This window comes from Psammomys obesus, unplaced genomic scaffold (genome assembly GCF_907164565.1).
Source record: "Psammomys obesus unplaced genomic scaffold, mPsaObe1.curated_primary_1811, whole genome shotgun sequence".
Classification (NCBI taxonomy): Eukaryota; Metazoa; Chordata; class Mammalia; order Rodentia; family Muridae; genus Psammomys; species Psammomys obesus.
In genome coordinates this window covers 1,494,394-1,514,986 of record NW_026596440.1, presented here as the reverse complement: position 1 = coordinate 1,514,986, position 20,593 = coordinate 1,494,394, and the positions used below count along the sequence as shown (strand labels likewise).

At 47.4% G+C, this 20,593-nt stretch overlaps 1 protein-coding gene across 1 annotated transcript in view; it reads left to right on the top strand.

Moving 5' to 3' along the window:
- The window catches only part of Ube2ql1 (ubiquitin conjugating enzyme E2 Q family like 1), a 35,824-nt gene extending 16,022 nt beyond the window's left edge, over window positions 1-19,802 (top strand). Inside the window, exon 3 of the mRNA XM_055597956.1 lies at window positions 18,481-19,802. Coding sequence (XP_055453931.1) covers window positions 18,481-18,612 — 132 coding nt within the window. The 3' untranslated portion in view covers window positions 18,613-19,802. The remainder of the gene's footprint in view (window positions 1-18,480) is intronic.
- Window positions 19,803-20,593: the final 791 nt, after the last annotated feature.

The window sequence follows — 20,593 nt, the reverse complement described above, 5'->3', positions numbered from 1 at the left end:
AGAAGGACACATAAGCATGTGCCTAGACGGTATTTACCATCCAGCTTTTCCTTTTCAGGTCATTCTTTTCCACATAATCGTAATTAAAATTGGTACAATCTTAATTTTGTACCCAATCTTAATTTTCTTCACTTTCCTTCACTCTCTTTTATTTTTTTTCTGTCTCCTGCTGTTCTTTTAATTGAGTAAGTCATAACATTTAGGGATAGATAATGTTTTAGAAAAACACTGCAAAATATTCAAGAACGTTTTACTTTGAAATTGGGTGAGTAAATCCTTTATACCTTTGCAAACTACATTTGAAATGTAGTGTGTATGTAGGTGAGTTTGGGGAACAGAAATTACTGGAAGAAAAAGAGCCACATGGGTAGATACAGAGGTGTGTAATGTGTTCTCAGAACAGATGTGGGGCCGGGGCATGTGACACATGACACCCTCCATTCCTTTTCATTGGCTCGTGGTTTGGTGCTGCAGATTTGTGATGGGATTTTATACCAGAGTTTCAGTCTAGAATATTCTTAGGACTTTTAAAAACAAATGCCTCAACTCACACACTAAGCAAAGTTATAAAAGGAGGTGTAGTCTCCAAGACTTGCAAGACAAGTTCACTGTTTCCATTGCACTAAGACTTCTTAGTGCAAGCCAGGACCTCAGTGGCTTGGGATAAGCTGAGGCGGGTCTAGCACCATCTCCCTGTTCTTTGAAGATTCTTTTCTTTGTGCAATAGTAAGTTTTGCATATGAACAACAAATTCTGTCTTGGACAATTTCAAATGCAAGGTGATGAGATGCAGTATCTAGGCAAAAGAGAACTGAGAAAAAAAGCATGTGCTTCCCTCAGACGACCACACACCTCCTGGGTGTTTTTCCACTTGCCCGTTTAAGACCTCATCAGAAGTGGCTGCTTCGCTGGTGTGATGGAAGATGGTCGCTCATTCCTGGCTGCATTTCCCAGCTGGAGAAGGCCTTGGACAGCACATGGAGGTCACCAAGAGGATAAGATAGCTGTTGCATTTGCAGTGCCCCTCCTGGGCCTCAGAGCTGTTGACCACTGGCAGCAGATGATTCCAATCTGGAAGCTATGACAGGAGAGGCTACTGTAGCCCTGGGAACTTGCCTGGTTGCACCTGAAATGTCCCACAGAACCCCAGTGCAAAGCTAAACACATTAATGACCTTTTGAGAATGGATTCATTCTGATTCAAGGGGCAGATCTTTTCCCTCCTGATGTTTTAACCTCTTCATAGATGGATATTTCTAACTCTTAAGGACCAATGGTTTTGCTGCCCGGAGAGAAGCTACAGTTTGGGGGACCTGTGAAGCCTCATCACAAGAATCAGGATGCTTCTAAAATGTAGCTACCAATGTTTCTTTCATAGACTCTCCAAATTTCAGAGCTGAGGGGAATCCAGTAATAATGAGCTGGTGTCTCCATGAGAGAAACTATTTTAACTTCATAGCAGGAAGTCAGGAGGGGAGGGAAAGTCGGTTGTCACTGAGTCATTTGTGCCAGGTTCCTATGTTTCTCAAGTTTGGTTAGCACCTTCTGGTCCCTCGGGATATCTGAACCACACTAGGACAGACACCTTGCCAGCATGCCACTTTTTGGCTTGCCTGCCTACCCTGAGGATGCTTCAGAAGACCCAAGTGTGTACAACACACACAGCTGGCTTGATGTTAAGGAGGCACATCTCACAGTCTTAGCTCACCTTCACCCTTCCATTTCCATGTCCAAACCTCAGAGCAAGACTCTACCTGCAGTCTCCATTCAGGCCCAGTGGTCTGCAGTGGGAAGCATTTTGCTTGTTACTAAGTGTATTTGAAGGTTACTGTCCTCTGTGAGCATCCTAAAGTCAAAGCCCTCTGTTGTCCCACTCATGTGCCCAGGCTACTTCACTGTCCTACTCTCCACGAAGCCTGTCCCCTTCTTTCCTCCCAGGCTCCCACTGAGTGAGTACTGTCCTTCCATCCCCAGAGCTCTGTCTTGCAGTTTCCTTAAACAGCCAAGCCATGAGTCCCCACTCTGGGTGAAATAAGCCCATAACGGGTCTGGTTGCTGGTACCCATGAGCTATTGCAAGGTATGCCTATGAAATCTGCCCAGCCATCTGTGTTCTGGGTTCTAGTCCTAGTCCTCAAATGTAGAGAAATTCATGAAAACATCCTCCAGAAGAAAGGCTGGAGGGATCATGGGACTCTTTGGACCAGCCCAGGCCTTGCACCTAGAGGACATTCAGTAGATGTCGCCAAATGAAGCAGAACAGGTGCCCTTGGGGTATAGCAAGATTATGATTCATTAGGGAAAGCTGGAGGGTTGCTGAGAGCCTGGTAATTGCCGTGTCGGAAGAGTGGACATTTTTAGCAACAAAGCCACACTCTGCGCAAGGACACTCTGGTTGACACCAAGGACAGAGCAATTTCACTCCCAGCACCATGAGCATTCCATGCGATCTGAGGTTTCTGCTTTTCTCTCAGCATCACATTTACCAGCAATGGTGTTTCAGTGAATGTAAATTGGCTCTGTGTAGTTTTGTTTGTGGCCGGTAGCCTTTGAAGTGTTGTTTTGCTGTTTGCCTGGAAATCGGCAGACGGACACTGGAGGAGTGAAAGAATTGCTCAGTGCCCTGAGCCTGCCAGGCAGCATGTTCAATATGGTATTCATTTTATGGAGAAATTCAGTGTGAAATTTAGTAATGTTTGACAATCTCTGTACTCGCTTCTTATTTTTTCTTTGAATTATATTATTTTACTTGCCTGGTTAATAGTCACAGAGGAGAACAATTAGTAAGTGGTAATTTTCTCAAACTGGTTGCCACAGACACTGACAACTGTAAGAAGAACCCAGTCCACTGCGATGCATGCCAGGGAGAACATCTTTGTTTATTAGTCTGCACTTTGTATCTGTTGTTACTTTACTGGAAAGTGGAGATGTGTTAGAATATTCCCAAATATCACCACTGTCTGCCACCAAGGCCCAAGAGCATGCTAAGATCACCCCTCCTTCCGATTCCGAGCAGACACCGAGTTCATACCTCCAGCCACCCCACACTTTCATCTGCGTTCTTCATTTGACAAGGCCCCTGCCTCTTGCCTCCTTGCAGCTTTGAACTCTGTAAAAATGAGGCAGGCTTGGTTTCATCCACTTATGTCCGCAGAGGGTAGCAAAGCTGCCAGAGGCCTGCCTGCATCTCCTAGATCCAGCTGCTCAGCCACCCAGAGAGTCCTAAACATGTTTGAATTCTTGGTTGCCAAGGCTGGCCAGACCCAGACATTTAGGAGATTTTCCATAAACCGCATGAGTCATAACCTATCAAGATAGCTAAGGGCTGATTCTCTGTGTGTGCATATACATATGTATGTATGTGAGTGTGTATAAATACAGGTGCATGTATATATGTATCTAAGAAATTTGTAAAGTTAAAATGAATATTTAAAAGCATAGTCCCAATTACTCTCATTGGTAAACGTGGCTCAATTTTTAGTGGATTCCCCTATACTATTGAGACTTTGCATCATGCATCGACTTTCCTGGCTGCATGACTTTTGTTACCAGTTTCTTAGAATGTCTCCATTGCTGGTTCTTTATTTCCCTGTGGGATTTATACTTTACCAGTATTTCCTATCTTTTCTCTGTTCTCCTCCTCTAGTTTTTTAGTGGAAAAACAAACTCTAGGTTGGAAGTAGTTGCATCCATCTATCTTTGGTGGTAGGGCTGTGCATAGATGATCCTTCTCCAAGCTCTCATTGAACGTACTCGGTCTGCACCAATGGCCCAATGGCCTTCTGTTTCCCTCCACTTGGAATCTCTCTCTGTACCATGTAGGCTAAGATCAGCTTCACTTTTTCACACACAGTGGATGGCTTTCTTGTCCAAGTTTTTGTGACTAATGAAAACATTTCAGTTATTCTCAGGCATTTTTCTCATAGCAGAAAGCTCTGGCCCCTACATGTAAACAGAGCCAGTCTGATACAGGTTCCTACATCAGGTCCCTACATGTAAACAGAGCCAGTCTGATACAGGTATGGTTCCTACATCAGGTCCCTACATGTAAACAGAGCCAGTCTGATACAGGTTCCTACATTAGGTCCCTACATGTAAACAGAGCCAGTCTAATACAGGTATGGTTCCTACATCAGGTCCCCCCGACCCGAAGTTCACGGACATCAAGCCCACAGCATGTGGACTGGGAAGACTCTACAGTCTCCTCCTAGATGTACACACAAGGGACTCATCACTTGGCCTCCCTCTTGCTTTCTTCCCATGCAGCCAGTCCAGTTGTAAAGGAGACAGGAATGTAAGAATCACACAGCTATTGAAGGCGAGGTACACTAATGTTCCCTATCATGTCACATTCCTCAAAAACAGCCTGTCCCTTACCACTTCTACATACTTGATTCTGCCTTCCACAAATGGTAAAGTTCGTCTAATAGTGTGTCTCAGTGATAAGAACACCCTCAAAAATCACAATAGGAAGTAAAATGAAGCCAGAGACAAACTGGATCACTTCAAATACGAAGATGGAATAGAGCAGGGTTTTGTTAGCCTTTCAATCATAAAGCGAGCCAAAGTCAGTACCACAAAAACAGAGTTGAGGGGAATTAATGTCTTTTGCTAGTGTACAAACCACACCTGATGAACTTTCCCATTATGAGGAAAAGGGAAGCTTGGGTTACTCTTTAACTCCTTTCAAGGCCCCCTGAAGTTCTGCACAGTAGCTCTGCCAATGCAGCGTCACCAGCAAACAGCCACGGCACTTCCCACTTTCAGCCAAGTTACTAGATTTTTACTGTGGCCCCCAAGCGTTCTGACATTGTTGACGCTGTGAGGAGTATTCTCGGGGAAGCTGTGATCAGAACCTGAGTGTGGCTGAAGGTCTGATTCTGCAGGGTTGAAATGGCAAGCATGAGGCTGTGTAGTGATAATCATGGAGTCTGTGTTGATTACCTGGCCACCACAGATCCTTTGCTCTCAGGATGTCAACAGTGATGACAACACGTGCAGTATGTTGGACACTGGCAGTTCCGTGTCACTCATCGAGGCTGGCATGTCCAGAAGTCCACGAGGGGCTGACATTTCTGTTAACATTCAAGCATTATGGGGTCCAGCCCTGATTCTAGAACTAGACAGAGGTTTAGGGTGCTGCCCTGCTATCACAGAGAAATTACCTGCCCCCAGTTCTTCAATCACCCCCTCGTGAAAGTACAACTGTGTTTAAACTAGTCCAGCTCTCATCTGTGGAACGCCACGTGGGACACGTTGAGAAATGCAGTCCTACTTCTGAGGCTCGTGTGGGAGCTGCACTTCCGGTAACAGAGGGCAGTTGGACAGCCGCCATTGTGCACTGCTCCGTGAACTTGCCTGAGCACCCGCTGGATGCTGGGTATAGAGCCATACAGGGCTTACAGTGCAGAGTTCAGTACGTGAGCCTTGAGTGCAGTCAGGGTCCGCACTGCACAGTCCATAGCCCGCTATGTGGCCTTGTACGCTAAACCTTGCCTCAGTTTCCTCGTTGCTGGGAGAGATTGCAGAATTCTCACCTGGATGACAATTGGGGCGTTTATACACGTCCTAGAGCAGGAAGTGGTACAAGCTTACCTGTACCAGAGTATAAAGTAGACATTGTTTGAAGATTTCCAGGGATGCTCATAAAATCAGATGGAATTCTTTTCTCTACTTATGTAATTCTTACTCAAAAAGCAAAGCTATATTGCCATATGACCGTACAAATTAAGGAACTGTTAGAATAGACCCTCAGAAATGGCTTGGAGGTACTAACAGCAATCCCAGTCGCTTATCGCTTATGAAAAAATGTCTTTTTAATTTTTATTAGGTCAGACAAAAATCAGTTCCTCTGTTTTCTAAGCTTTTCAAAAGAGACTAGAAACTGGAATTTAGAATCAGCTTCCCCGCTTGATTGCAATTTTCAGTCTATTCATAATAATAGAACAATATGTTTTTAACTCAGGTCCCCAACTTGTTTTGGCAACACTCACTAAGCTGTTTCATGCCCTATCTCTGCCCTGTTTCACTGGCAACATAAAAACGTGTGTGCTGGGTCTCATTTAATCTGGGTGGCCCCGTGTGCTCACAGCACCTGTATATACCAGCAGATTGGAAAGCCAGAGTGCAGACCTAGTGCCGTCCTGAAGTCACGTGGAATTCTTCTCCAGCTGGTGGCAGCACACTGTGTGGTAGGTGTTTGCTTTGTACTTGTGGCTCTGAATTGCACAAGACACCATGTTAGTAGACAGTGGGGAGTTGGAAGAACGTGTGGGTGGTGGCAGGGTAGAAGTGGAGGAGTCTGGGTTGGGATGAGGAGAGCATTACACTCAGGCCATAAAATAGAATGTCCTGGTCATTGCTGGTTAGGACTTGGAATCCCCAGTCTTACAAGAGGTGCATGCCCTGAAGGTGTGACAGAGCAGGCAGAATAATCTACAACTGCTGAGGTACCCGCAGGGAGACGCACCGGCTTCAAGGGCTAGCCTCTGCTGGTGGCTGCTGGATTTCACAGCCAGGCCTGCGGGCTCTTGGAAATAGAGTGATTTGGTGAAGGTTGTTGAGATGACTTGTGTTAAGGGCACCAAAAAACAAGCACGTTGGGACCTTTGAAACCAGGGTGGTAAGTAATCTGCTGAGTCATCTGGGATCCCAGGGTTCTGAGGCTGTGGGCTACCCCCTCCTCCTCACAGCCCTAGCAGGGAGGGGAGGAGCCTTCATTCTGGCTGAGTGGATGTTTGCTTCTGCACCTACATCCTGGCACCTCATTAGCGCCTCATTAAGCAGACACTGCAGAAAACAATTCAAAGGGTGTTCTCGGAGTAAATGTATCCAGTGCCTACAGCTCCTTATAGGGAGTTTGGTCATTAAAAGTTTTCAGGGTCTAAAGGTCCAATTTCCCCCGGGGATGGCAGCACATTTTAAGATGGTGTTTGGGGTTTGCCCACCTGCTGGGTCACAGAGTGGCTGAATTCTTGCTGCCTCAGATAGAACACTGCTGCACTTGCTCATTAGGGAAATGTGCTGGTGAACATAACAGCCTGGGGATGTGGTTCAAGGCCAACGGCAGAGGCTTCGGACAAGCGTGCTCCTGAGGTCAGCCAGTTTTGGAGAAAGGGCTGCAGGAAAAAGAAGTACCTGTAAACACGCAACATGTTTGTGGCAACGCTCTTCAGTCTCTTTAGAGCACGGTGTTTGCCTACAATCCACTTGCTAATGACATTGTTTCCTCAGCAGGAAAGCATAATTGAGCTTTTTAATAGTCCCTTCACTGTCTTTGTTAGACACCCCCTGCCATCAATAAATAAGCCAGTGACACCTCCCTAACTCCAAGAATCCCAGAGTCTCCCTAAGATGCCCTCCTGTTGAAGCCAACAGTGACACTGAAGTTTCTAGACCCCTGACAATTTAGGCTCTTCTGGGGCACCAAGGGCATCAAGAAGGGTCCACCTCACAAGTCACACCCAGCAAGCTACCCAGGTCCCTCAAGAGAGGCACCACCTTCCCCACAGCACAGGAGTTCCGTGCTCACCTGATAGTGTGTGAAACAGCCACACCTGGGACACTGTGCTCTGAGCCGGGTGAGCTTCTGTCTAGCATTGCAGAAATGTATATTGGATGAAATTCAACTTCCTGTCCTCACAAACATGTTCAGTAAAATGGATGAAGTAACTGTCCACATAATCTCGTTGCTGTGTTTTTATACCAAGAACAAACTACTCTAAAGAGCAATATATATTTTACGTCGTATGTGCCCAAATCACAATATTTTCTCACTTGAACTTTTCAGAAAACCTATCTCAAGTTAGCTTTATTTGTTTAATGCCATAGCGCTTTCCCCATCTGCAAATGCCAGTGCTGCGATATGCAATGTGAACTTTCTCTGTCGTTATGAGTCCTGTTGCTTAAGGAACAGGCGACAGCCGTGAAATGTCGCAGCAAGTGCAAAGGCAGACCTGTGCTTCCAGCTTAGAAAGAAAACATCGGCAGAGTGAACTCAGGCCTGCCTTTCCTGGCTGCCTGTGACATCTTGCCTTCTTAATGCAGATTTTTCAGAACAAACAATTTTTCTCCAACTCATTACGTTCTGCTAGCAGGGGGAGACATCAGAGCATGGCTGCCCTTTCTTCTGGCACCCTAACCCTCTGGCAGTCTCTGCTGTCACATTATCTAGTACCTTCTTGGTCCTCTCATTTGGGAGGACTTCCTCTTCAAAGGCATTGCCTGTTACCTGTGCTAAGGGAACCGAATAATGGGAGCTATGAAAAAAGAAAAGAAAAAGAAATGTTTCTTGATAGTGAGGAGTGATCAGATCAATGGCAGCCGACAGGGAAGAGTCTATCGTCACTGGGGGAGAGAAGGACTGCTCAGTGTCAAGCTTTCTGTAGGAAAGGGGAAGAAGGCAGGAAGTGGGAAGAGTGAGTAACTTTTGTCACATCTCGTCTCCCTGGAAACCATCTGCTCTGCTGTGTGTATCACTCAGGAGTGTGTCCTTTCTGGGGACAAAGAAGGTGTAGCCTCTCCCACAGTGTGGCCAGGCATGGGTCCATCCATTTTCATGTGAGGCATTATGGGAAAGCCCCTGGTGGGACAAGGACTGCATGAACAGAGGATGACATCATGGGCTTGCAGCCACTGGGTGGCCACAGACTGGTGTGAGCAAAGTTGCCCCCAGCCCCAGCAGGAGAACAGATGTGAGGATGGGTGAGTATGAACCTCTGTGGTGTGGAGGGATGGAAGCTTAATTCAGTTTTCTAAATGTGTCCCAAGGAGAAGGAAAACAGTGGCATCTAGGGGAAATCTGCAGGTAGGGAAAAGAGGGCCAAGACAGAGTCCTCTTCAACTAGGGGCCGGAAATATTGCTGACACACTTAAACACCTTGGATGTTTAAGTAAATGCAGAAATACCAGTGAAGCATAATCTGCAGGTCTTATGACAACGAGGTGGGCTTATAAGGATATTTCCAGAACTGCCCGTATAGAATGTAGAAGCATCAAAGAGAAAACACAGGAGTGGCTGTGTGTCCCAGCTTGGCTCATGTAAAGTAGTATCTAAAAAAGAACAAGGGCTTGGGAATGTGGCTCAGTGGGTAGAATGCTTGCCTGTTACACACAAGGCCCTGGGTCTGACCTCCAGAATGCATAAGCCCGGTGTGGTGGCATGCCTATAGTCCCAGCACTTGAGAAGTGGAGGCAGGAAGCAGGGTCATGCCTTACTTTCTACTGAGTTTGGGGCCAGCCTGAGATACATGGAGCTCAATCAATCAAACCTCACATACAAATATAACTCACTTGTAGAATGCTTGCCCAGCATGTGTGAAGCCCTAGGTTCAATTCTTAAAACAGCACAAAAATATCCAAAACAGCACCGATTACTCCTTATCTTGGAACAAGACTGTCCTAGTACTGTGTCATCTCGCTGCAGCCTAGATTCACCTGAAGGCTCAGTGGAGTGCATGTCTCTACCAGGCTGGTCATGGGCGTGCCTGGGGAGGACTATCTCGATTGTAAATTTATGCAGTAGGGTCCATCCACTGTGACATCATCATTCCTTGGGCAAGTGGTCAAACATGAGCCAGGGAGCATGCCAGCAAGCAGTGTTCCTCCTGATTTCTGCTTCAAGTTCCTGCCCTGATTTCCCTCAGTGACCTATAAGTGTAAGCCAAACAAACTATTCCCTCTGGTGATGTGAACAGATCAAGTCTTAGGGAAGATGAGGAAGGTCAGAAATGGCAATAAAGCAGAGCCGATGCCTTGACAGACTTGAAGTTTATACATAGTGGTAATTATGAGGGTGAGGCTTGGTGCTCCAGACCAAATAGGGGGTTGCCCATGCCATGAGAGAGCTCCCTGGGGAGGGAGCACCCTGTGTCACTGAGAAGCCAAGGCAAGAAGTATGTGAGGAATACCTGTCCTGTGGGTCACCCTTCTCTCTGGGCTGCTTCGAGCTGGGCTGGTCTTGGGCTTCGGAGAATGTTTCACAGCCAAACATTCCTTTGTTAGAACCTGGCTTGGGTGTTCTGAGCTTGTGGCATGAAGCACCTCACTCATCAGTGTCTTGGTTTCTTCATGTGTGTGGAAGGATTGCTAGGGTGTCTGATGTGTCTGGTGTGAGGACTGTGCCAGCCAGAGAGAAGTAACCTGTGCGTGGTAGGCCATGTCTATCTTCATTGAAGTCTTTCTGTCTGTCCACCACGTTAAGATACACTCTAGATGACCCAACCCAAGGAACTTAACTGCTCAAGTAGGAGTGTGCTAGTGAGTCCCAAAACAGAAATTTTAAAATGATCATCTGATATCATGCACATTTTTAGCAGAAATGTTGCTTTTTCTGTGCTCGATTCCTCCAACAAAATACCATCTGTTTCAATGCAGACTCAACAATTGCTAGAACTTTCTTTAGGCTATAGAGGAAGGTGATGTTCTGTGTTTGTGAGAATCTGTGAAGTGTGCCTTTGGCATTGCCAGTCGCTGGGGAATTTTTATGGCAATGTTAAATAAAGTGCCTTTACTTTAAAAGATTCTCAACACCATCAAAATGTACACAAAACCAGTGGTGTTTTCACAAAATTAAGAGTATACCTGAAACCATAAATTGCTTAAGAATTTGGAGAATAGTTGGGTCTACATTAGACAATCTCTGATCACATAAGATTTCTCTTTGAGGTTCTAATAAGGAAACAGTTCTGTTGAGTAGATGGGCTGGAGAGATGGCTCAGCAGTTAAGAGCACTGGCAGCTCTTCTAGAAGACCCTCATGGTGCTCTTCCCAGCACCTTCATGGCAGCTCACAGCTGCCTGTAACTCTAGTTCCAGGGGATCTGACACCCTCATAACAACATGAACACAGGCAAAACACCAATGCGCATTAAAAAAGTTACTGTTTTACTGTTCTCTTTCCTTGAACCAAAGAGAGTCAGTTCTTTCAAAAATGGTCCATCATCCTCCCATCAGGGGGATTTTAATCTGCCTATTGCATTCATTCATTCATTCATTCATTCATTATTTCCTATACTAACTCATTCAGCTGGGGGCCTTCTTCACTGGGATGAGAGACAGAAATCCCTGAACATCTTGTTTTCCCAATGTGTCTAGCAGCTACTGGAGACGCTTCAAATGATAAATACTTTAACAGCCCTTGGGGACTCCAGGCTGCCACCCTAGAGGGCATGAATAACCTGCACTTTCTGTTAAAGAAATATTTTTCCCCAAATGCAGCAGTTATTAAAACAATAAAGGCAGGAGAGTTCTCGATTTTCGATGCTTTGTGGCTCAAGAAGCCATGTGCAGTGGTTAAACTTTCCTTGTCTCTGTGGACAGATACCTGACACAAGAAGCCACTTAGGAGGGTGGGGATTTACTCTGGCTCCCGGTTGAAGGGTGAAGTCCACCATGGCAGGAACACATGACAGAGTGGAGGTGGGAGCTCCTCAGCAGCACTGGGAAGCAGACAGACCGTGATCCAGAACAAGGGCCAAGTTATCAAAGGCTTTGCCCCCAGTGATGTACTTCCTCCCGCTAACCCCAGCTTCCTAACTATTCCACCACCTCTTTCTTCAAAGGGCACCACCAGGTGGAGACGTGCTCAAACGCATGAGCTTGTAGGAGACACTTCACACTCAGACCATCCCTTCATGCACCGAAGGCTCCTTAAGAGCTCCCCCTGTGGGACACTTGGGCCGTCTGACTTGTGGGACCTCACTTCCTCTTCCCATGGACCACAGCAGGTGCTCATTGTACCGATAGGGAAGAGCTCACCCTACTCACATGATACAGGGAGAATACTGGGTGATTTCCACAGGGTCTATGGCCCTCTGCAGAGTGAAGGAAGAGTCTTCCCTCCCTCACGTCTGTCTGGTGGACCCTCTTCACAGTGATTGTTTGGATTCCTTGCTGTGAGCTCCAGGCCAGCCAGCCATCTCCACCCCGTCAGCCTGAAGTTCTGACATACCTCCCAAGCCCAGCCAGCACAGACTTAGCACCTTGCCCCTGGTAATCTGTTTCCTCCTTTAGCCACTCTGGTCTCCTGTCCTCAGCGAGCCCTGCCCACATGGACCTTCTTGGACTAACACAGTGCTGCTTCTGCCTGGGCTTCACCGTTCTCTGCACTGGGACAGTAGCTGAGCTGATCAAAACCTCAAGCCTGCTGAACCACTACCCCAGTGCTGTTTAACCTTTTCCCTTCCTGGCCTGGTGCAATGCGCCCTCTGAGCCTCTGGGCTTGCAGAGATGTCACACTATTCCTCTGAAAAACATTAGTGACTATTCTTACCCAGAATGCTTGGGACATGAACTGCTTCAGGTTTCATAACGTCTGGAGCATCATGCCAGAGGGCTTTAAGTGAATCTGTTACAGGGTGTCTAAATCATGAAAGGAATCCTGAGCCATGCTGGGCAGGAAACTTTTAATGAAATCTCATTTGAGAAGAGAGAAACCTGAAAGCCCAGGTGCTAGTACCTGGACTGAGCAGGCAGGCTGACTGGGATTGGTGGTCACTGAAATGCCCCGGGTCCCTGAAGGTGGCCCACCATGCTCAGTAAATCTTCCTCCAGCCTTTCTAAGAATGGCTTTTCCCGGACACACCCTGGGCCTCTCCAGGGCCTGACCATGATTTCTTTCCTGGGTCTTGCCAAAGTCTCACAGGGTACAGGGCCTCTGTCTCAGAAGCCTCAGCTCTTCTGATCTTTGGCAAGCTACAACATAGAATATCTGATTCTGCACAAGCCAGAGTGAAGTTGCTGAGATGGCTTGTGTGAAAACAGGCCAATAGCAGCTGTTCAGCCATCACTACTGACCATCTCCTCAAAAGGCGTGAGGGAATTTAGCACTCTGGGCTTTTCACTTCAGACAACCCGCCTGGCATTCCAAAGGAGACCATCTGCTCCAAGGCCATGCTCACACACCATCTCTGTCCTCCTGGCCTTCAGCATTGATTGCAAGTAGAAACTGACTAGGCGTGGACGCAGAACTGAGTGACCTCCAGGCTGGTCCATGCAGCCTGGGGAAGCTGCCCTCCACGTTGCTGCTGGGCTCCAGTCAGTAGTTATACTCCTTCAGGGAACTTACTCCTGTACCCACAGTTTGAATGCCACCTCTATGGTGTTATGCTTGCGCACACACACAGCAACACAGGTGTGTTGTGACAAGGTATGTGTGTGTGAGAGTGTGCACTGACACGCATGTGCATTTACTCATACACAGATACACACTCATGTGAATTGTATACATGCACTCACACACATACTCAGGTCTTGCTGAGGGCTGTGAGTGCCCCAGACCCTTCCGTCTGACACCTCACTTTACCCCACCCATTAAGGTCTCTTTCCTATGGATTAAGTACCCTTTGCTGCAGCTTGAAGCCATCTTCTTTGTGTTGTGTCTTACCTTGGGAAACTTACAAATGGACTTTGCTTGGGATTTGTTTTGAATTTCCAACCTTAAAAGAAAGTCTACGCCAGGTGGGTCTCAAGTTACCAGGCACCTGGTGTCAGTTTTCTTCAAGCTAGGAGACTGTGAGCTTTATGTGTCTCCCCAGGGAGCAGCGTGACGGAAAGGAAGGCTGGACAAGGGCTGCCTGGGTTTGGAGCCTGTCCTGGAGTACACGGTTCTGAGCTCCTGTACACCAGCCGAGGTTTTGAAAGTTAAGCTCAGCTCTGGAATTGGGGCTCAGCAAAATGTTCCTAAGCCCAGAGTTCAAGGGTCCCAGAGGACTCTGCAGACACTAATATACACTCATGACTTAAAGACAAATGGAACACAACTACCAAAAAAGAGTTATTTATTTTAAAAAAAAAAAAAAAAAACCTATGGAAGTAAGCAATACAGAACTGACCTGTTAATACCAATCAGTTACAATGGACAAAGGCTGAGAAATTAGGTAATGAAATGCATCCAGGCTGCCTGAAGGAAGTTTTATAACAAACAGTAACAAAACCTAAGTCATAATATGCACTTTAAAAGACACAATTCTTGTGACTTCTTAAAAAAAGAAGACAAACTGAATAACCTTAAAAGATATGGGCCTCATGGTAAGTTGAGAGGAAGACCCCATTTAATGCTTTGCATATTGAATCTTTTCGGAAGCTGGGCATCTTGTAATAGGACCATGATGCTTATTTTACAGACAGTGAAAATGAGAGCAAGTAACTCACCCAATATCACATATGGAGGGAGCACTGGATGAGGCTCTAAAGGAGAATCAGCTGACCTCTGCAGCTCCTCCCCCACTCAGTGCATACAGGCATGCGTAAGCAAAAACACATGTGTGCCTGTGTGCACCACACAGGCTAAAAATCCCATGTCTAAGCCCACAGAGCACCTGATCAGGCCTCCCAGATACAGCAGTCTATTTCGAGCCTTTACTTGGGACTACATTTCAAAGCTAACTCCAGCACTGTCAAGAAAAATCCATGGGGACATGGATTTTGACACCTCTTCTGCACCCTCCTTCCTTCTCTTCCCGCCTCTCCTAAGCTGGATTGGAAGGTGTTCGGGACCTGTCCAGCCTAGCAGCCAGCGCCGTCCCACTCCAGGGACACAGCCACATGCGTCTGCTGAGCAGTAGGAATGGGTCGAGGCCCCTCTGCTGACCCTCAGCCACATGCCAGCTGGGAGTGACTGTCCTCCCAGGACAGGTACCCGTCATACCTAGCACCTAGATATGCTTACACCTGCTCTGTGCACAGTAACCTATGGCAGACTTTATCGCATTCAAGCGTCACTAACACCAACAAAGCCACAACATGCTTGTATCCTCGCCGTGTCCACAGAGTGCCCAAAGGCAGCATCACTTTTAACCCAGCGGCCCAGCACACTAAATGAACAAGACCCCAGGGCAACTGACAGCGACCCTGACAACGGAAAGCCATGTGCAGGTGGATACAATGGGGACTGTATGAAGTCAGAGAGGACCGGTCTTTTGAGTCGGCTGTTAGTCTACTGGCTACTCGGGGATGCCATCATGTTTAACAATGTGGCTGCCCGGCCCCCAGCCACAGCTCTGTAGGTAAAGTGTTTCCTGTGTGAGACTCCCAGAACCCAGGTAGGAAAGCATGGCACTGAGAGCTGCTAATCCTGGAACTGGGGAGGCAAAGATAGGAGGATCCCTGGGGCTCTCCAGTCACATAGCTTAGCCTAATCAGAAAGTTCCAGGTAAAGTGAGAGATGGATCACATCTGAGGCATGACAGCTGAGTTTTACCTCTGGCCTACACACAGGCACATGCACACGCACACACACACACACACACACACACACACACACACACACACACACCTGTATTTTTTTTTAAGCCTGAAGCAAAACCAGATCAAACCAAAGCCACACACGTGATTTTGTTTCACAGGTGCGGACCGAGCACCTGTGTTCTTGTTAACACTCTTCTTCATCATTGTTGGTCCGAGCCCGTAAAGGTTGGGGAGGTGAACAAAGTGTCCCCGTGGTGCTGCTTTAGCAGCCTGTAGTTCCCGAGAGAGAAAGAGCATCAAGAATGTTGTCACAGACTCTGAGGGATGACACCAAACTCTTGTGAAGGAGAGTGTCACACCCAAGTCTTTCCCCAGGAGATACAGGTAAAGATAGCTGAGAAGAAATGAGAATTATTTAAAAAAAAATACCCGAGACCAGAGTCTGGTTATTAAATGGAAACAGTCAGGGAAGATGGGCGCTCTGAGACTAAGACAACCAGTCCTTAATTGTATCTCCTTCACCCGCCACACGCACGTTTCCAATTCATGTTCTTGTCTCAGTGAATCTGTAACAAGTACTCAGCTACTTCAAAAGTAGCTTAAGGAAAGGTGGGTTTATTCGGACTCCCAGACCCAGGGTACAGTCCATAACCGCAGGGAAAGAACTCGAGGTACATGACAGCCTGTCCTCTGTCAGGAAGCAGGGATGAATTCTGGGTGCTCAGCTGACTTTCTGCTCTAACTGGGTCTGGGGCCCCAGTTTGTGGAATGTTGCCAGCCCCATTCAGGGTGAGTCTTAGCACTGAGCTGATGCAATCTGGACACTCCTGTACAGACTCAGCAGTGGCCATGGAGCAAGTGGGAGCGGGGTCTCTGCTCCCTGTCTCGTGGCACTGACGGACACAACAGTGAAAACAGCTCGGCCACCTGGCAGAACTGGTAAAGAAAATGCTCTTTTCAAAATCCAGTGTTTGTCTGTGTGATACCGAAACAGCCAATCAGAGAGGGCTGGCAGTGTACGCTCACTGCAGAGACCCACGCCTGGGAATTGCTGACAGCTGAGAGCCTCTCACTAGCTAGCTTAACCGAGAGAAGGCACTGAGCTGCTGGCTCCTGGCAGCCTCTCTCCCGCCATCAAATGGACTTCTCACTGGACTCTGTTCATGATCCTCCCGGGAAGAAAGAAAGCAACAAAGGGTCTCTTGTTCTGGGTTTTGTTGGTTGTATCTTGTAACACTTGGGACTTCCACAAAGAATAGGCAAAGTTTATGTTCTTGACAAAAGCCACAGAACAAAGTTACTGCAAGCCTGTTTGTCTGGTTCCTTTAATTCAGAATTCTCAGTCAGACCATGAGTTGTCAGTTGTCAGTACTGTACAAAGAAATTAAAAGAGGTGGTTAAAATATTCACATGGTCCAAAACTGTCTGCTCTCACTGGATGCATAAAGCAGCTTCCCTGCGCAAACACCTTCTGCTGTGTCTGATGCCAAAACTTTGGACTTTGACCTCAGCCACGGCTGTACAAGTTGTAAGTCTTGGTGGCCCCTTATTATTGAGTAGAACCACCCTTCATAAAAGTATGAAACCATACAACTAAGCATTAGGCTCATACCCTGGCGAGACCTGGGACATTACTACAGTCATCAGGCAGCTGCTTCCTCCCTCTCCTTGAGCCCTCTTTTTTCCTTTGAAAGCTCACTTGGTCTGGCTGGAAGCCTTCATAAAGGGTGTCAAGGATCCGGGATAGTAGAGAAAAAGGCAGAGCATTCCTCCCTGGGTTTCTGCCTTGTGAATGAGAAGACTCCCATTGGACAGGAAGTGCAAGCTCTGAATTCACAGCAGCACGCTGCTGTTTTACCCCAGGCTCCTGGGGACTAGCACCAGTGGCCACAGACTCAAAAGCCAACCCTATGCTTCTCACTGGGTTTACCAAAGAAAGCTAGGATGGCTGCAAGCCTCCAGCCTCTGGTCCCACAGCCTGGGTAGACGCCACCATTGGTGCATATGTGGATCGGGACCGACCCCAGTTCAAGGCCCTGTACAGGCACACTGCGCTATCAGTGTAGCATCCCAGGAATGCAGCGAGCCTGTTCAACTACTGTGAAACCACAGAAGCAGCAGGCTGCTGGATGCAGGTGCTGGTGGCTGACGGGAGGCAGCCATGTCTTTGGGGGTGTTCGGACCCCATCTGTGCACAGTTGGTCAAAGAGAAAAGTGAACCCCAAGAACACAGGAGCCTGGTTAGGAGTTAACAAGTATGTCCTGGGGTACTCTTCAGGTGAGCTGATGCTTAAGAGGCTAGAAGACTAAGAACCACAGCAGGCTGTCTAATAAGGGCCCACTGTCGCCCCAGTGTCGCCCACTTCTGGTGACAAGCCACAGGCTCTTAGATCTATGCTCATTTCGATTGTGACACCTCTTTTTTCATCTCTCACAGTCTAGCAGGCAGGTCCACTGCTCAGCATTCATGCTGCACGTGGCTCAGGATGGCTATAGATCTGGCCCAACGTGAAAGCATAAAGTTACTGAAAACATTATAAGGGGCTTTTATTTTCCATTCTTTGTTTCACTCAGTTATGTGGTTTTCAAGAGTGAACTTTGTAGATGAGAACATCTTGTCACGGTCAAATGGTTGGACATACCTGTCTTCTCGGAGTTGTCTCAGGCACCTTAAGATGGTCCTATGGCCCATGGCAGGACCCAGTCTTCAGTCCTTCAGAACACACACAGTCCTTTTGAGATGGTGGTCCTGACCTCTGACCCCCACACACACCTGCTTCCCAAGCTATAATAATGCATGAAATTGCAGGAATTCAGTAATTGCTCCCAAATAAGCACCATACTTGGCTTTTTAATTTTTGTTTGTAGTGGTATTGTGAACATATAATAGGCGAATATTTATCTCTATGACTCTCAAAGAAAACCCAGAAGTTGCACTGGAAGTGCCCCCGTGAGGAAGCTGTTTCTTCTGTCTGAATGGATGCGCTCCTCCCAAAGGGATCCTTCCGCAGTATCTCATGGGTGCAGGGAGGCTGCCTTTCAGCTTCACAAATTGAACCAGTTCAGAAGCAGAGGGCACCCTGCACCGCCAAAGGGATACTGGCTCCCTGATGTGCTGTCTACCAAAGCTGTAACACCCCAGCTCTGTTCTATGAAAGTGCCCACCCTTGCTTGTGGACAATACATCTTGACTGGCATCAGAAATGCCCCCACCAACTCGTGTGCCCTTGGCAAGCCTATTAGGAGACAGATCTTCCGCTGAGCCTCTAACCTGGTGTCTCTTTCCATCTCACACAGGGACGGATCTGCAGAAAAGCCGGCAAGTCAAAAAAGTCCTTCAGCCGCAAGGAAGCTGAAGCAACCTTTAAGAGTTTGGTGAAGACACATGAGAAATACGGCTGGGTCACCCCACCCGTATCTGACGGCTGATGCCTGCACGCACCCCAGACGCTTGAGCCGCCCGTCCACACTCCACCCTGCCATCTCCTCCCACCGCTGCGCATCTTCTACCCTTTTCTACTCCAGCCAGAGCTGTGTCCTGAATGCAAAGGACACACTTAAGTTATTTATGAACTGATGTGTTTACAGAGAGAAAGAGCAAACTGTTCAGGATTACGTTTCCATAATAAATGACCATCTCTAAGTCACTTTAGAACCAATGTCGAGATGATGCCGGTCCCCAGCCCCCCTGTGGCATTGCCCTTAGCTTCTTTCCATGACAGCAGCTCTGAGCAGCCGGCGGGAACTCAATGCCCTGCCCGCTCCATTTCCACGTGCAAGGCGCTGTTCCCAAGCCAGGGGCACCGCACACCACTGGGCTCCGCCGGTCCCTGTTTGCTGTGCTCTGTATCTGTCTCTCTTCCTGGCAGGTCAACATAACTTGAAGACGTTATCTTTCTTTCTGTGGCCTGTGGTCTGCTGTGATGACACTTAGACCTCATTCATGCTATGACCTTTGGCTCATGAAAACACACACTAACATTGCCGGGTTCTAGTGCTGGCTTAAAACCACAAACTGCCCACTTGATTAAAACGTGTTCCCGCGCTCATCTTGCGCTGTGAGGCCCTTCCCAGATAAACCAGTGCCACTTAATGAGAGGCAGAGGGTGCTGCAGCCACCAGGGGGGCTCAGAGCAGCAGACGGCCAGAGGGAACATTCTCTTCAGACATGAGGGAATGCTCCAAAAGTGCATCTGTGTCCATCTCCTCTCAGCCACCAAAAGACAATTTCCCATTTGCTGAGGTCATTAGACTAATCTGTCTTCCGTGCTAGTGACAGGAGACACCAGAACTGCCAAAGGACACCAAGTGACACCAGGAGGACTTGCATGATCCGGTCTGTTACTTCACCCACTAGTCACTTGTGTGTCCCTGAGGTTGAGGCAAGAGCACCCTCCCTGTGGTGTGAACTTCCTGTTATTTAATCTCCCCACACTTTCATTTTGCTCTTCTGTTAGAAATTTCTAAGATGCTCCATGAAATGAGGAGATAATGTTTATGATAACATGCAGAAAGAGGTAAAATGTTCATTCCAAGTGGAAAATCTTATTGGACACATTTTAAATAAAACCATGCATACCTGCCACCCAGCCTCGAGGATCAATCAAGGTGGACTAGCCTTCCGCTGGGACTCCTCTGTCCTTCCTCTCTCTTCTTGTCTGTCTGACTGCCTGCCTGCCTGCCTTTATTTCTTCCCTCTTTAATGAATGCAGATGTGTTGCCTGTGTGGATGTCTGTGTACCACATGCATGCCTAGTGCCTTCAGAAACCATTAGAGGGCATTGAATCCCCTGGAACCAGATTCAACGGTGGTTATGAGCCATCATGTAGATGCTGAGAATCAAACTCAGGCCCCCTGGAAGATCATTCAGTGCTATTAACCACAGAGTCAACTCTCCAGCCCCAGTGGAAGTATTTCACCTTCATTTAAAGTGTTAATATTTCAGACACTGATGATATTAAAACACAGGTGTCAGGAGCAGCATCTTACAGGCAGAAAACACATCTTAGGAGGCCATACTCTTGCAAACACATGGCTGACTAAAATGGTTCCAGGAAGCTGACTAGAACCTACCAGAAAGCATGGCTGCATAACTGGCCATGCTCAAATTTTGCCACTTTGGTTTTCCAACTATGAAGGGAGAGCCAGCTTTTGCCTGATTCCATGCAGTTACTTGGGCAGTTTGGGCTTCTCCTTGTTCAAAGATGTTTAGGGACCCTGAAAAACTCATCTCAGGGGAGAGGGATTGGCTCTTCCCAGTGTGTCCGGAGGCCAATCAAATACACCCAGTATTGTCACTTTGCTTCTTATCACTTTTTCTTTTGAGACAGGGTCTTGTGGATTCTTTACTGGCTTCAACCTCATTACATAGGTGAGGCTAGCCTTTAACTCCTAATCTTCCTGCCTCCA